The sequence below is a fragment of the Callospermophilus lateralis genome, chromosome 1 (assembly GCF_048772815.1).
Source record: "Callospermophilus lateralis isolate mCalLat2 chromosome 1, mCalLat2.hap1, whole genome shotgun sequence".
In the NCBI taxonomy this organism is placed as follows: domain Eukaryota; kingdom Metazoa; phylum Chordata; class Mammalia; order Rodentia; family Sciuridae; genus Callospermophilus; species Callospermophilus lateralis.
In genome coordinates this window covers 213,769,946-213,786,174 of record NC_135305.1, presented here as the reverse complement: position 1 = coordinate 213,786,174, position 16,229 = coordinate 213,769,946, and the positions used below count along the sequence as shown (strand labels likewise).

Below are 16,229 nucleotides of genomic sequence, written 5' to 3'. Positions count from 1 at the left end.
GAGTCAGGCTTCCATAATAAAAATTTATTCTTACACAAATCTACAGCTTTTGAACAGTAAAAAGAGACACCCATCTGTTGCCTAGAAAGAGGACATGAAGCAGCACGTGGGAAGCAGGGCGGCTGGGTCTTCAAGGCGCGTGGTTACCGGCTCTGCTCGACTGCAAAGACAAGGGGGGAGGCAGTGAGGGAGAGGTCCTCTGCCCCGGACCTGCATCCCCAAATGCTGGCCCTGCCCCAACCACTTACTGTATGTGGAGATATCGATTTCTTCCGGAAGCTCAGCCACATTCACTTCAAACCGGTCCTGGACATCATTGAGAATTTTGGCATCATTTTCATCAGACACAAAAGTGATGGCCAGGCCTTTGGTGCCAAAGCGACCTGCGCGGGCCACCTGCAGGGAGGCAGGAACAGGGTCAGGCCATAGACATGCACTCAGGATTTGATGATGAGCAAAGCCAGGTGCCCACCCCAGTGTCACCCCAGGAGGAGAACCTCTTACCCGGTGGAGGTAGGTGTCCGAGTCCTCGGGCATGTCATAGTTGAAGACGATGTTGACGCGCTCAATATCCATCCCTCGGCCAAAGAGATTGGTGGCCACCAAGATCCGCCGCTGGAAGTCCTTGAACTGCTGGTAGCGTGACAGACTGGGTGCAGGAGAAATAAGTGGAGGCTGTCAGACACGGGCTCCTGGGCGCTGCTCCCTCTGGCCACGGCAGGTGGCGTGCACTCACCGCTCCTCCTGGGCCATGCCCCGGTGAATGGCGATGGCTGGGAAGTTCTGCTCCACAAGGAGCTGGGCCAGGGCCATGCAGCGCTGCACGGATTTGACGAAGATCACCACCTGTAGGAGAGGCAGCGGTTAGGCCTGGCTGGGTACCCGCTCCTGAGGCCCAAAGCCCAGGACAGGCTGCAGGGGCATCACCTGGTTAAACTCCAGCACATCCAGGAGGTCAAAGAGCTTTCGGTTCTTCTCGCTGTCCTTGAGCTTGACATAGTACTGCTGCAGCCCATGCAGTGTGAGCTTGGTCTCGTCGTCCACAAACACCTCCATGGGCTGTGTGGGAAGGGAAGCAGGAAGGGGCGAGCGGGGCTCACTTCTGGGCGTCTCGCCTGCCCAGAACCTTCCAGGGAGTGGCTCCTTTGCAGCGATGCTTCCCAGAGGGCCTGCTGTACCCAACCTCAGAAACAATTCTCTACCAAAAGCTGGATGTGAGCTCTGGTCTGGCTCAGGCGTGGACCACACTCGACTCTCAGTGTGACAAAACAGGGGAAAGAAGGAGCCTCAGCCGGCCTCCCAGCATCCTTCCAGCCGTGAGGGCAATGTGGGTGTCGTGGAGCGGCCCCAGGCCCCTGGGGAGGGCTGAAGCTGCTGCGCTGAGGTCTCAGCCACCACGGGCAGGCCGGGGCGTCACCCTACTCACATCCTGCATGAACTTCCTGCAGACTGGCCGGATCTCCTTGCTCAGGGTGGCACTGAACATCATGCACTGCTTCTCATGAGGCGTTAGGCGGAAGATCTCCTGCACATCCCGCCGCATGTCTGGGTGGGGAAGGCAAGAACCAGGGGGGCATGAGTATCTGCCAGACCACCAGCCCAGCCCAGTCAGTCCCAGCCCCTCCCACCTGTGTCAGGGAGCCACTGGCACCATGACGAGGACAGAGGGAGTCAAGGGAGTGGCAGGAGGGAGAGTCCCAGGTGCCTGAGGGGCTGGACTCAGGGGAGAGCGAGCGCTGCGCGGGAGGAACTGCAGTCGACTTACACGCTGCCAGAGCGGAGCAGCTGTGCCAATGCGCCTCGGGCCGCGCTTCGGGGAGGGGAGCCTGAGGCAGAGATAGCCGCTGGGGTGAGAGCCGTAGCTGCTCCCAGGACACAAGCCCTTCTCCCACGGGTCCTGCCACAGCTGACTGAGGGCAGGTGGCACCCAGGACTAACCCAACAGGTGGCAGAAGCCGCTCTGCTCCTCCAGGTGCATGTAGGCATGCTCATGTGCCCAGGAAGGGCTAGCAGCTCGGGCACGGTGGTCCCATTGAGCTTGGCTTAGAAGCAGCACGTCCCACTCTGCCAGCACAGAACTTCCCCTAGAGCCATTTACCAGAGGCCTGTGTTCTGGCCATATCCATGAGACCCATTCTGGGACCCTTAGAAACTGCCACAACCCACTTAGAAACTGACTCTGGAGTCTGGGGGCCTGCAAGGTGGGAGGTGTGGCGGGCGGGCCCCAGGTAGCCCCACAGGCTTGGTAGGAACACTCACCCAGCTGCTCCAGCATCTTGTCACACTCGTCCAACACAAAGTGCTTCACGTTTTTTAAGTTGAGGCTCCTGTTCCGCACGAGGGCCAGGATCCTGCCTGGTGTCCCCACCACTACGTGGGGACAATTCTTCTTCAACACTTCTTCATCTTTCTTGATGGAGAGGCCCCCAAAGAACACAGACACCTACAGGCATGAAGAGAAAGTTGCTTCCACATATCTGGGGCTGTCCATACTCATACGCCATCCTTGGTCTGGAGAGCTCAGGCCCCAGCAGTCCCAAGAGTGCCCAACACCCCAGCCTTGGTGCCTCAAAACCCAGGGACAAAGACCTGAGAGCCCAGTGCCAGTGAAAGGCAGCCCCAGGCTGGGATGGGCACAGGCCCCTAGAGGCCATACATAATTCATCAGGCTTTTAAAGGAGCATAAACCACCGCAAACCTCAAAGGCAGCTGCTGTAGCCAAGCTTGGTAAATGCTGGCTGGCCCAGAGCTGGGGTCAGCAAGGCTACAGAGACCATGGGGCACCCTGCTTGCTTGCCTGAGGCTCACCTTGACACTGGGCATGTATTTGGAGAAGCGCTCATACTCCTTGCTGATTTGGAAGGCCAACTCCCTCGTATGGCACATGACCAGGACTGTCACCTGGGGAATGAATATGTAAGAAATCCTTGAGGAAGGCAGCCTAAATCCTCCCTCCCCAGAGCTCATACCCACCACACCTAACTGGTCCCCACCTGACAGGGCACCAGCCACACCTCAGTGTCCTACACATCAGGCCACTTGAAGGCCCAGTCCAAATGTCTTGCGTCCCTCCACCTTCTCACAGCCCTTCATTGCTGCAAAACTTCTCACAGCTACTGAGGCCTAATCTTTTGACGATAGGACCCGTAACAAAGCCAGAGAGAGAAGGGATTGGGTAAAGGTAGAACCTGCCCACCCAGGGTGACAGAGGCTCCAAGTTAACAGCATCCTGCCTCTGCTCGAGCTGCCCCTGCCTTCCCGCTCATGTCAAACACTGGTCACACCAGTCTTCCACCAAGACTCCATCCTTCAGGACTTGCCCCAAGACAAGGGTACAGGTTCTAACACACCACACAAGGTTATGAAACCTGGCATGACTCTTGTTTGTTCTGTTTTGCTGCTGAGGATGGAACCCAGGGCCTCAACTCATGCTGGCCAAATGTGCTGCAAACGAACTACACCCAGCACCCCCTGTATTATTCTTAAGATCAAAACACCAGAATTCACCCAAGTTATCCCCCAGATAATGGAATACAATGTTAATGACATGAGGTCGCCAGGCCTATCATCAGGAATAGCAGGAACAACCAGACAGGGCAATTCTACCTCCCAAAGCATAAGCTACGAGGGAAGCACCCACTGAAATAGCAGCAATATCTCTGAGTGGTTTATGAATTGCAGGTACCTTCCAGTTCTGCCTTATTGGCTTTTTAAATTTTAACTACTTAATTTCAAAAAGCCCACAAAAAGAATGTGGGAGCATAATTTTACCAAGGGGAGCTGGGGCTCTCCTGCCCCAGGCAGTCTGCACCTGGAAGCAGCACTCACCTGTCCGTTAACAGGCTCGATCTGCTGCAGAGTAGCCAGCACAAAGACAGCCGTCTTGCCCATCCCAGACTTGGCCTGGCACAGGACGTCCATGCCCAGGATGGCCTGGGGGATACACTCATGCTGGACTGAGGAAGAAGGAGCATGTGAGTGACCAGAAAACAGGGCATTCCTTCTCTACAGATTCCTGGGAAGGTGACTGAGGGGACCCCAAATGGGGCAACCTCAGGACAATCCTGGGCCAGACCACAGACATCTGCCTGTCTGGGGTATTCCCCCAGTTAGAGCAGACTGCCATGCTGCAGAACCTCCCAGGACAACTGCACAGCTGACCCACAGGGAAAGCAAACCCTCCCTCATCCGGGACACGCTAGAGGTTAGGCTGCTCTGAGCAGGCAAAGCTGGTTTTGGGGAGATGAGCTGGGGCGGCGGGAGAACACCACCAGGGAGGCCTACCCTCGGATGGGTGTTCAAAACCACAGTCCACTATGGCCCTCAGGAGCTCTGGCTTCAGCAAAAAGTCTCGGAAGCCAGAGCTGTGGATGGAGACGTAGGACCCCTTGACATCTTTCTTAGGCGGAGCTGGAGTACTCTCTGGAGGAGCCTGGGGCTCTTCATCTTCTTCGTAATCCAAGAGCTCGTTCTCCACATCCTGCTCTGCCATGGTACTGAGAACAGAAGAGAGAGGAAGGGCCAAGGGAAGTGACAAAGTGTAGGCAGGACAATCTACCCAGCAAGGGAGACCTGGCAGCCATAAGCTGTTGACACAGACCCAAAAGAGGGCTTCATGGGGGGGCAAGCCCCTGAGGTGGCACAGAAAGTTAATGGAGCGCTGGGCATGGTGGTGCAGGCCTGTAATCCCAAGACTCAGGAGGCTGAGACAGGAGGATTGCAAGTTCAAGGCCAGCCTCAGCAACTTGGAGAAACCCTAAGTATCTTTTTAAAAAAATTTTTTTTAGTTGTCAACTTTATTTTTACGTGGTGCTAAGGATGGAACCCAGTGCCTCACAATGTTAGGTGAGTGCTCTACCTCTGAGGGGCAACCCCGGCCCCGCCTCAAGCATCTTAACAAGAGCCTGTCTCAAAAAATAAAAAGCAAGCCACCGACAGAGCTGTAACTTCACCCTCAGATCCCTTTTTGCCTCAACATGCGCCACCAGCTCCACCTGTGCAATACCACCCAGCTTCAGCCCATGGTTCCCACTCCTACCACCCTCCTCCAAGCTACCAGGTCTCTCCTCATGTCCTCACATGCCCATCAACATCCTCCAGCTCCAAGGGCTCCCATGGCACCCAGTGAAATCCCAATTCTGCTCCACAGTCCTCACGACCCTCCGGGTCCAGCCCCTGCTTACCATATTGCACACCACCCTTGCTCTGTTCATCTGCGCAGACTCACAGAGCCCCTATGCCAAGCCTTCAAGCCCTGCTGCCCCCTGGGGGAACATTCTGCACAAAAACATCATTCTCAACATTCAAGTCTCAGTTCTTGAGACTTGTTCAAGACCTGCTTGGATCAATGAGCCCAAAGGAATCCCCCTTCCCCCCTTGCTCCTCAAGGACCCCAGACACCTGCAGGTGTAGCTGCCCAGATGCTGGAGAAAACTGAGGATGTGGGGTGGGGTTGTGGCTCACAGGTAGAGCGCTCGCCTGGCATGTGTAAGGCACTGGGTTTGAGCCTCAGCACCACATAAAATAAAGATGTTGTGTCCACCTATAATTAAAAAATATTTTAAAAAAGAAAACTGAGGATGTGAGGACGCGAGAAGCGCCTGCCCAGCTCTGGTGTCTTCTGCTACCTGCGGCCCACCCAGGGGAATAACTATTTTCATGAAAAGGCCTCCCACTAGGTGCTGGCCAATCAAAGAGCTGAGATGGTAAATGGAATTAATACAAAGTTCACTCATCTCCTTGCTTTATCTAGTAATAGACACTAAGTGCCAGGGACCCACTGTGAATATGCTTTTGTTCCCCCCCTCCCCCACCCCCCTCCAGCTGAAGGTGGGACAGTGCTTCTTCCTGGGCCAACACACTAAGTGTGCTAGGTGGACTTTATCCAGCCCTATGGTTTTAACCATTTCTGTGCTGATGGCCCTGTGTCTCTAGTCAAAACCCCTTCCCTAAACAACAGACCCAGTCACCAGGTGTCACTTTCACATCCTTGGGTGACACTAAAAATTGAACTCAAAATGCCCAGAGCAAAATTCTCCATTTCTCCCTGAAGACTTGCATCCCCATCTACAAAACAATTCCATTCTCTGAAGGAATCTTGTCTTCTCTTTCTCCCTCAACCTCCTTCTCTGATCAGCCAAGGAATCCCTCCACCACATCCATCCAGGGCCCCACCCGTGCTAGGCAGGTGCTACTTCTCACTCATGCTACTACACTGACCCCAAGCTGCCATGCTATTTTTAAAATTAGAAAAGCTTTACAGAGATATTCATGTGTTACAGAACTCAAAGTACACAATTCAGTGGATTTTAGCACAAAGACATGTCACCATTACCAGTCAAGTTTAGAATGCTTCATCAGCTCAAAAAAGCCTCTGTACCATCAGAGGCTTCAGCCACCATCCCCAAGCCCAGAAAACCACTAATCTCTTGTCTCTACAGAGTTGCCTGTTTTGGACACTTCACATTATTATTATTATTATTTTTAAAGAGTGAGAGAGAGAAAGAGGGAGAGAGAGAGAGAGAGAATTTTAATATTTATTTTTTAGTATTTGGCGGACACAACATCTTTGTCTGTATGTGGTGCTGAGGATTGAACCCGGGCCACACGCATGCCAGGCGAGCGTGCTACCGCTTGAGCCACATCCCCAGCCCGACACTTCACATTAAAAGGCTCATACAACATATGGCCTTGTGTCTGGCTTTCTTCACTAAGCATCAAGTTCTCGAAGTTCATCTGCTTTCTAGCATGGATCAGTGCTTCACTCCTTTTTATAGCCATATAATATTCCCTTGTGTGGGCACATTAACACATCTTTGTTACCTGGGTGCCATCACTTCTTGGCTGGACTATGCCAACGGCCTCCTCAGTGGCTCCCTGTTCCCATCCCCTTCTACCCAAAACGGTCAAAGGGAGTCTGTTAAAGCTAAGTTGGGCCTGGCATGTCACTATGCTGCTCAGAACCTGTCACAGGCTTCCACTGTGCTCAGATAACGCTCAAGTCAGCACCACAGCCCCCTCTCCATGCTGACTCTCTTACCTCACCAGCCTTGCTGCATCTCAAACACACCTCAGCACTTGCACTTGCAATCTCTGGCGCCTGGCACAGTAAAGAACTCCCCTGCCGGACACTTCTTTTGGATCCCCATTGCTCCAAAAGGGCAGTTCCTTATAGCCCCAACATAAAAAGCACCCCCTCCAGTCAGTCCCGCCCTGTGTGGACTGGCACAGAGCAGATAAGCACTCAAAAGCAATGGCTGAATGAATGGAACAAGAATCAGGTCTTAAGGCAGAGTGTCTCTGAATCTGGAAGCAATCTGATACCAACCCTAATAATTCTTACTGGCAAAGACAGGAGGGGTCCATTTTCCAGGCACCAGAGAAAAGACCAAGGGCCAAGAAAGAACAGGAGCCAAAAAAGATCAGTCCAAAAAGCACCAGATCTTTTGGGGGTATGAAGAACAACTGGCTGGCTGAAGTACAGGCAGCAGACAAAGCTGGAAGAGCTGGTCAGGCCCAGGGCACTTATGCTTAATTTACTAAGCAATAGGGAATCGCTGATTAGGTTTCAGAGTTGAGTGAGTCAATCAGGATTTACCCAAGAGGAATTTACTCCACAGACGCAGGAGGCTGACACCAAGAGCCAGGAAAACCAGTCACCAAATGGAAGGGAATTAAAGTGGGAGGGGGGCTGGCTAAGTAAGGAAGGAGAGGAGAGGAGACCGCGGGACAAACAGGTCAGAGACAGGCATCACCTGGGCAACCCACAGATGGAAAAGAACCAGAGTTACCTCCTCTGACTTCCAAATCTGGGTGGCCAAGAGACGGCGGGTTTTAAATACACAGACCAAGCCAAGTTGTTTTGTGTTGATGTGGAGACATATTCGCAGCACAAATTTTGCAGAAGGGGCGAGGGATGTAACTCAGTGGTGGAGCGTTTTCCAAGCCAGCGCGAGGTCTTGGGTTCCAACTCCAAACCCGAGAGAGGAAGGGGGGGAAAGGCAACTCCCAGAAGTGGCTGGCCAGAGTCCTATGCTCGAAACAAATCGGGTCATAAGGCAGGATTTGGTGTGGTCTAACAGCCCAGAAAAGCCGGCCGCGACAGCCGAGGTTCCAGGAGCAGCAGGGCTTGGAAGCTGACACCGGGGTAAATGACAACCCAGACGTGCCACGCGCACCCATCTGCCCTCCATTGTCCCCAGATAGGCTTTCCACCCCGGCGTTGATTCCCTACTGGGAACTTCTAATTTCAAAAGACGATGATTTCTGCCCTAAGTGTCTGGAACTCGAGTCCGGCTGATGAAGGGGGCAAGAACAAGGTGCAGTGGGGGAGGGGGACGCCCTTCGGACCCGGAGAAACCAGTCCCGTCTGGTAGCTCTGGCTTCTCCCACCGCGGCCTCAAACTCCGGTGTAGCCCCCTCAGTCTCTCCCACAAAAGGCCCCAAGCCGCCCCGGGGTCTATTCTCTCGCCCAACTCGGGCCCAGCCCGCAGACAGACCGCCATGACACCCCCTCCCGGAAGCCGGCCCGCGCCCTGCGCGCCAACGGCCGGCCCGGTCCTGGCGCATGCGCCCCGGCGCCCAACGGCCACCACCGCGCGCTCCGGGAGCCCCAAACGCCCCGCCCCCCCTCCTGCTCCCCTTCAGCCCGCGGTATCTGCTCTCGCCCGTTTATCCACAGGTCCGACGTCCCCGCACCGCGGCCCCGCGCCCCCGGCGCCGCCGCCTACCTGGGTCTCCGTTCGCCTCCGCGTGCTACGAGGAGAGCCGCCTGACTCCGGTTACCCGGCACGCGCCGCGACACGAGCTGCGGCGCTTCCTGCCTCCTCAGTAAGACTGTGGTTCTGCTCACAGGACAGCTTGCTTTTCAGTCAAGAGAAGCGGAAGTGGTGATTGGATAATAAGGAAGGTGTCAGGAGGCTATTGGTGGAGAGGAGAAAAGAGGGCGTGCCTCAAGCCTCCGCTTCATTGGTCAATCTGAAAGTAGGCGCGCCAAAATGAGATCTACGCCGGGCGGCGCCCTGTCATGTGATCTGGGTTCACTCCTCCATGGGTGCCGCCATGTTTAGTGCTGGCAACTGAAGGACAGATAATTAGCCCTTGACATGTGCCCCACCCTGTAGAATCGTGGCCTCCGTTCTTGACGCTAAATCCAGTGCTCCCGGAGTTAGCATTGCTCGCCCGCGTGGGGGCCCTCCACCCTGGAGGCTCTGAAAGGACTCCAAAGAGGCTTGGAGGCTTCCAGTGACTATTCTTGTCTGTTCTTGAATTTAACAGAAGTAGAATCCTGCAATAGGTTTGTCTTTGGTGTCTGGCTTCTTTAGCTTTTTTTGTGTGTGCCAGGGATTGAACCCAGAGGCGCTTACACCGCCACATCCCAGGCCTTTTTTTGTTTTTATTTAGAGTCAGGGATCGCTGACTTGCTGAAGCTGGCTTTGAACTCAATCCTCCTACCTTAGCCTCCTCAGCCCCGGGGGAGGGCTGTGTTGTGGTGTGCGCCACCACACCCGCCTGGCTTGGCTTCTTTTGCTTAGTAAAATGTCCATATGAGCGCAAATTGCTGGGCATACCAGCAGTTTGTTTTCGTTTTCTCTCGTGGAGTAGTATTTATTGTGTGGCTATATTACAATAGAGCCAATATACTTTTTTCCATTCATCTGTTAATGATCAATTGGTTGTTGTTGATTTTGTTTATTTGAACAACACAAAGCCTTGTGCTGCCAGGCAAGCATACTGACATTGAGCTGCACCCTGAGCCCCTGTTTTCCCTGCTGAGACAGCGTTTTGTTGTTGCCCAGGATAGCCCTGCACCTCTGAGCTCGAGCGATCCTTCTGCCTCAGCCTCCCCAGTATCTGGGAACATTAGGCAAGTTACCACCACATCTAGTTTGGCCGGTGTTAATGAAGTTTGTACAAGTACCTTTGTGAACAGATTTTTCTGGAGTCGAATTCCTAGGAGTAGAAAGGTAGACCACATACCATTGTGTATGCAAGGTTTGGATTTAGTAGATTTATCACCCCCCAATACTGGGGATTGAACCCAGGTTGATCTGCCACTAAACTACATCCCCATCCCTTTTTAACAATTTTGAGACAGGGCTGGGGAAGCTGGAGCAGGAGGATCCCACATTCAAAGCCAATCTCAGCAATTTAGCAAGAGCCTGTCTCAAATAAAAAGGACTGGTAATGTGCCTCAGTGTTTAAATGCCCTGGGTTCAATTCCCTGTTCATCTTCCACCACCACCAATACTACATTAACACATTGTCTTTTCCTTTTGTTTTGTTTTTTATGTTACTGGGGATAGAACCCAGGGAAGCTTTTATGATTGAGCTACATTCTCCAGTCCTATTTTAAATTTTTGAAACAGGGTCTTGCTAAATTGCTCACACTGGCGCCTGCAACTTGCCATCTTCCTGAGTAGCTAGGATTTCTGGCATATGCCACCATGTCCAGCACACATGGTGCATTTCGAATTTTATGCCCTAAGCCAGTTTCTCACTTCACCCCTAGTCCTGGGCTTAGGTGCTAGCCCTTATCCTGAGAAATCTAAACCTATCAACAGATCCCATCAAACGTTTAATCACCATGTGGAGCAAGTGAGGGGATGGCATTAGCATATTTTTTACCAGATACATGGCCTGAAACCTAGAGAGGATTAATCCCAGGCCCAATGTCACACAGTTGGCAGAGATCCAAGCCAGGCTGTGTCCCTTTCTTAGGCTGTACCCTCTGAAGGTGGAGACAGAGGCTGAGGCCAAGTAATTTGGCTGAGGATTTTTGTTTCATTTTGGTTTGGTTTGGTTTGGTTTTGGTGGTGCTAGGGGAGTCAAACCCAGTGCCTCATGCAGGCTAGGCAAGCACTCTACCACTGAGCCACATCCCCAAGGCCAAGTAACTTGGAAGCCTGGGGAAAATCAGTCCCCAGAGAGAGATGCCCCAGAGAAAGAGGTGGGAGGTGCACTTGGAGTAATTAGATCATCTGAAATGAGTTTATAGAGGCTGAAGCTAGTTGAGTCCTGTTGAGAAGTCTAGGGAAACAGTGGCTCACCATCCATGCAGCCTGTGAGAAGGTTCTACAAAAAAAAAAAAAAAAAAAAAACACAAAACTTACAGGAAAGATCAGAGCCTCCTAAAATACACCCACCACCCAAGATTAGCAAATGTTAACATTTGTCATATTGGCTCGATCCACTTCAGAATGTTTTAAGATAGAAAAGACTTAAAACACACCCACCCAGAGAGCTAAAAAGAAAGACTGACAGTATTGATGGCTGGAGAGCCTACGGTGTTGGCAGAACCCTCACCCACTGCTGGAGGCTGGTGAACCAGCAAAACCACTTTGGAAAATTTCTGGGCAGCCTTCATGTTAGCCAAGAGGCCCCAAAGTGACTGAGCATTGTTTTTTGAGGGTTTTGTTTTCTGTGGTGCCAGGGATAGAACCCAGTGCCTTGTACATGTTAGGCAAGAGCTCTGCTAGGGAGCTATATCTGCAGCCCCGGTTGGGCAGTTCCTAATAAGGATCACCAGGCATCTTAACCTAAGCACCCTTGACTTTTCTTTCAGCTTGGTGTTGGGGACTATCTTATGTACTATAGGATGCCCCTTCCTGGCCTCTGTATACCTGTGTTCCCTTCTAGTCATGATAACCAAAGATGTACCCAGACACTGTTCACGGCTCCCCCTAGAGGAAGGGGCAAAATCCTTCGCACCCTGGAACCCACCCTGCTCCCCTTGGTTAAACAGACCTGTGTCATGGCCAAGCAGTCTTCCTAGGTGAGGACCTAACAATCGACGAAATGCTTTTGTTCACAAAAGACATGAGCAAGGATCAAGCTAGAAATGACTCAAATGTCCACATAAAAAGTGAGTGGAGAATCAGGGCCCGTGGTGCACACCTTCAATCCCAGCTACTTGGGAGGCTGAGACAGGAGGATCACAGGTTTGAGGCCAATCTCAGCAATTTAGAGAGTCCCTGTCTTAAAATAAAAAAACATAAAGGATTGGGGATGTATCTGAGTGCCCCTGGGCTCAATCCACAGTACCCAAAACAAACAAATAAATAAATAAATAAATAAGCCCAAATGCATTGCATCTGTGCTGAGCATGTACAGAATTTTTTCTTGTTATGATTCCCTAAACAATACAGTATAACAACTATTTACAGAGCATTTACATTGCTTCGGGTATTATAAGTCATCTGGAGACCATTGAAAGTTATGGGAAGAGCAGGGCACTCAGGCCCACACCCATAATCGCAGTGACTCAGGAGGCTGAGGTAGAGGATCCTAAGTTTAATGCCCTTAGGAGGAAATTAGCCAGACCCTGTCTCAAAACTGAAAACAAAAAGGGGCAAGGATATAGCTTAGTGGTAGAGCACCCCTGGGTTCAATTCCCAGAACTGAGGGGGGGGGTAGTCCATGGGAGGATGTACATGGGTTCTATGCAAATGTGGCACCCTTTCCTAAAAGGGAGTTGAACTTGAACGGCCATATGACTTGGTATTGGGAGGATCCTGAAACCAATCACCTTTGATTGAGGGATGACTACACTGCTAGAAATTTAAATAAAGATCTAAGTAATGATACACACAACATTATGGATGAATCTCAAAGCCAACATCTTCTCTATAAATATAATCAAAATCACTGGATCATACACTTTTAGTTTTACTTATTTAAATTTTTGTGGTATTGAGGGTTGAACTCAAGGATGCTTTCCTACATCCTACATCCTCGGCCCTTTTTTTTTTTTTTTTTTTTTTTTTTTTATTCTTTGACACAGACAGTTTCACCAGTTTGCCTGGGCTGACCTCAAATTTGAAATCCTCCTGACTCACCTCTCGAGTCCCTGGGATAACAGGTGTGTGCCACTGCACCTGGCTCATGTTTTACTTTTATTATTATTATTATTTTAAATTTTGAGAAAGAGTCTTGCTAAATTTTCCAGACTGGCCTCAAATTTGTAATCCTGCCTCAGCCTACAAATTGCTGGGATTACAGGCACGCACCACTACACCCAGCAAGTCAAACACCTTTAAAAGCGTGAATTTTATGGTCTGTGAATTTAATCTCAATAAAAATAAATAAATAAATTTAAAACATGTTGAGCAAAAAAAGCCAGTCACAAAAAAAGCACATGTGGATGATTCCAGGAAATACAAAGTTCAAGGAAAACTCAATCAATGGTATTAGAAATTATGGGAGGAATTTGCCTAGGCAGAGACACAAACTAAACTCCTCGTGGCAGACTGGACCAAGTGGTGACCACCGGGTATAGACGTATATGAAAATTAGCTGGGGCTGTAGCTCAGTGATAGAGCACTTGCCTAGCATGTACCAGGCCCTGGACTCCATCCCAGCTACAGAAAAAAAAAAAAAAAATTATAGTGCCACACCTCCCACCCAAAGATCTGTTTATCTTACCATAGCTAAAATGTCCTTCAGTCAAAATAATTAATAGTTTAAAACAAAAGAAATAACACATTATAAAGTCAAAGTACCCTGCTTCACCACCTGCCCTGCTACAGTAACAATACCCTAAATAAAAAATAATGCTAGTGAATAATCATGGCCTTGTGTTCCAGAAGACTTAATTCATTCAAGCCTCCAGCCATCCTATGACTAGGGGCTGCTATTATCATCCTTTTTTAACAGATGAACAAACTGAAATACAGAACAGTAACCTGCCTGAGCTGTCTGTATTAGTGTGAGCTCCATGAGGCTCTCCTACCTTTCTACCTTATTTCTCTGTTTTATTAATCAATAGAAAATCATATCACACTGTACTTTTTTTTTTCTTAATTTATTGCTGGGGATTGAGCCCAGGGAAGTATTTTACCACTGAGGTACATCCCCAGCCCTTTTTATTTTTGAGACAGGGTCTTACTAGGTTGCCCAGGCTGGCCTCCAATTTGTAATCCTCCTGCCTCAGCCTCCTAAGTAGCTGGGATGTATGGGCATGGGCCACCACAATGGTCTCCCGGGAAATGTTTTTTTTTTTTTTTTTTTTGAGATAGATTCATTGGTACATTTAGTTCTGCTCTCAGCTTAATTCACTCCTGTTTCTTTCTCTGGCTCCTGCTGGTCCACACTTGGTCTGCAAAGAACTTTATCTTTGGGAAATACAGCCTCATTCTGTTCCTCCCTGATAAGAATGTATCACTGGTTCTCACTGTCCTCAGGGTCAAATTGAAACTCCCACCACACCGTGGGCAGTGTCTGGAACTTGCCGAATCCACATTGAAGTTTATCAGCACTAAAAATTCCAGCTCAGCTGTATGATGTCTGGGTTGTATCCCCATTTATTAATTCAGCAGCTACTTTATTTATTATATTACTGTGCTGGGGCTTGAACCCGGCCTCATGCATGCTATACAAGCTGGCTGTCCGTGAGCTACACCTCAAGCCCTCAGCAACTGTTTATTGAGCATCTAGTATGTGTCAGACCCTGTTTTAGGAGGCAGGAACCCAGCAGAGAACAAGACAAATGTTCGCCCTTAGATTATTGTCATCTTTTGGGGGGAGCTATATAAGGAACGGTAAAGAAAATTTATTAAAATTTGCATGAAAGAAAAATCAAGCCAAGTGAGGGATGAAATTTGGAAAGGATGGGATGGGATTTATTATATAGATGGGGAAGCAATCAGAGAAACCTTCTCTAAGGAGGTGACATTTGCACAAAGATGGAAATGAGCCGTGTACAGTGGTGCATGCCTGTCATGCCAGTGATCCTGGAGACTGAGGTATGAGGACTGCCACATTCGAGGTCAGCCTTGCAACTTAGACTGTATCACAGAAAAAAAAAAAAAGAAAGAAAGAAAGAAAGAAAGAAAAAAGAAACTGGGTCTCAATAAGTTGCCAAGGCTAACCTTGAACTTGCAATCCTCCTGCCTCAGCCTCCTGAATCCAAGCCTGGCACTGTCTCAAAATTAAAGTTAATAAATAAAAAGGGATGTAGCTTAATGGTAGAGGACCCCTGGCAGGGGACAGGCTCTGCACCTTTGAGGCATGTGCCACTAGAGTGGAATGATCATGGAGTTGGTGGGAGATGAGGATGGAGGACAGCCGTCCCCAGAGTGTGCCTGGTTTTCCTGATTCTTCTCTGGGCCTTTGCCCCTCTTTAACCACCTGGCGATTTTCTAATTCATCTTTTGGAATTCAACTTCAGTGCCAGCCCTTCTGGGAAGCCCATGCTGGCTGCTCCCCCCATGGGGTGGCTGACAAAAACACCATGCAGGACAGGTAAGGGGTGAGAAGTTTTTTGTAAGACTGATGGGAAGCCAGGAGCAGGTTTTCCAGCAGGGACAGGTGGGAGATGGTGTCTTTTAGGGATTCCAGGGCCCCAGAATGGATTGATGAGTAGCCAGAAAAGTTACGGTGGACGTGCTGCTAGCTCAGATATTACAGTTAGTCCTTTGTCTGCCTTTTAGATCCCCATTGTAACTCTGTTTCCAGTGCCACCGAAGTTCCCCAGCGGGCATTGATAAATGTTCACTGAGTAAATGAATGCGGGAAGGTTGAAGAGAACATTTGGCTGATTTCCCCGGCTGCATCCAGGGAAGCAGCCTGGGACCTGGCAGGCGGGCGAGGGCTCGTCCCTGGGCAAGATGCTTTCTGCCAATCATCCTTGGCCTCCCTGGAAACCTCTCTACCTTGGACTCCCCTTCTGTTAAATGGGTGGGAGAAAACTAGATGGAGATGATATGTCCATCAGTGCAAAGACCATAAATATCCTGTTTTTTTTTTTTTTTTTTTTGTCAGTACTGGAGATTGAACCCAGGAGTACTTTACCACTGAGCTATATCCCCCACTCTTTTCTATGTTTTGTTTTGAGACAGGATCTCATTAAGTTGCTTAGAGCCTTGCTAAATTGCTAAGGCTGGCCTTGAACGTGTGATCTTCTTGCCTCAGCCTCAGGAGTTCTGGGATTACAGGTATGCCTGGCAAATATCCTATCTTGATTATTAGAGTAAGAGGCTTCTCAGGGTTTTTGTTTTTATCTGCTAATAACTAGGAGCAAAATAACTAGCTTGAAGAGTTATTGAATTCATTCAACAAACATCTGAGGAACAGCTAGGAAGCCAATTGGCTGGAGGGAATGAAGAGGAGAGATGGGAGGAAGTAAGGGCATATTGTGCAGGGTCTTATAGGCTGCGTTTTGTTTTGTTTCTGGTGAGTTGGGCGCCAGGTTCTATGCAGAAGAGACATATACCCCAACTCAGGTGCCCACG

At 50.0% G+C, this 16,229-nt stretch overlaps 1 protein-coding gene across 3 annotated transcripts; it reads right to left on the bottom strand.

The window, feature by feature from the left end:
* Nucleotides 1-9: 9 nt before the first annotated feature.
* On the bottom strand, nt 10-8,856 carry Ddx39a (DExD-box helicase 39A). Of its 3 annotated transcripts, XM_076847869.2 has the most exons (12): nt 8,730-8,856; nt 7,791-8,029; nt 4,285-4,496; nt 3,829-3,956; nt 2,809-2,901; nt 2,260-2,443; nt 1,427-1,545; nt 928-1,059; nt 737-846; nt 505-649; nt 249-396; nt 10-160 (listed from the first exon to the last, which is right to left on the bottom strand). In XM_076847869.2, exons 3-12 carry the CDS (start codon nt 4,490-4,492, stop codon nt 144-146), a joined length of 1,284 nt encoding a protein of 427 aa, XP_076703984.1. In that variant the 5' UTR covers nt 4,493-4,496; nt 7,791-8,029; nt 8,730-8,856; the 3' UTR covers nt 10-143. The 3 variants fall into 3 exon arrangements, with proteins under 3 accessions (XP_076703984.1, XP_076703983.1, XP_076703985.1); XM_076847868.1 differs by lacking the exon at nt 7,791-8,029; XM_076847870.1 differs by lacking the exons at nt 2,809-2,901; nt 3,829-3,956; nt 4,285-4,496; nt 7,791-8,029; nt 8,730-8,856 and adding an exon at nt 1,766-1,826 and having other exon boundaries at nt 2,260-2,280.
* Nucleotides 8,857-16,229: the final 7,373 nt, after the last annotated feature.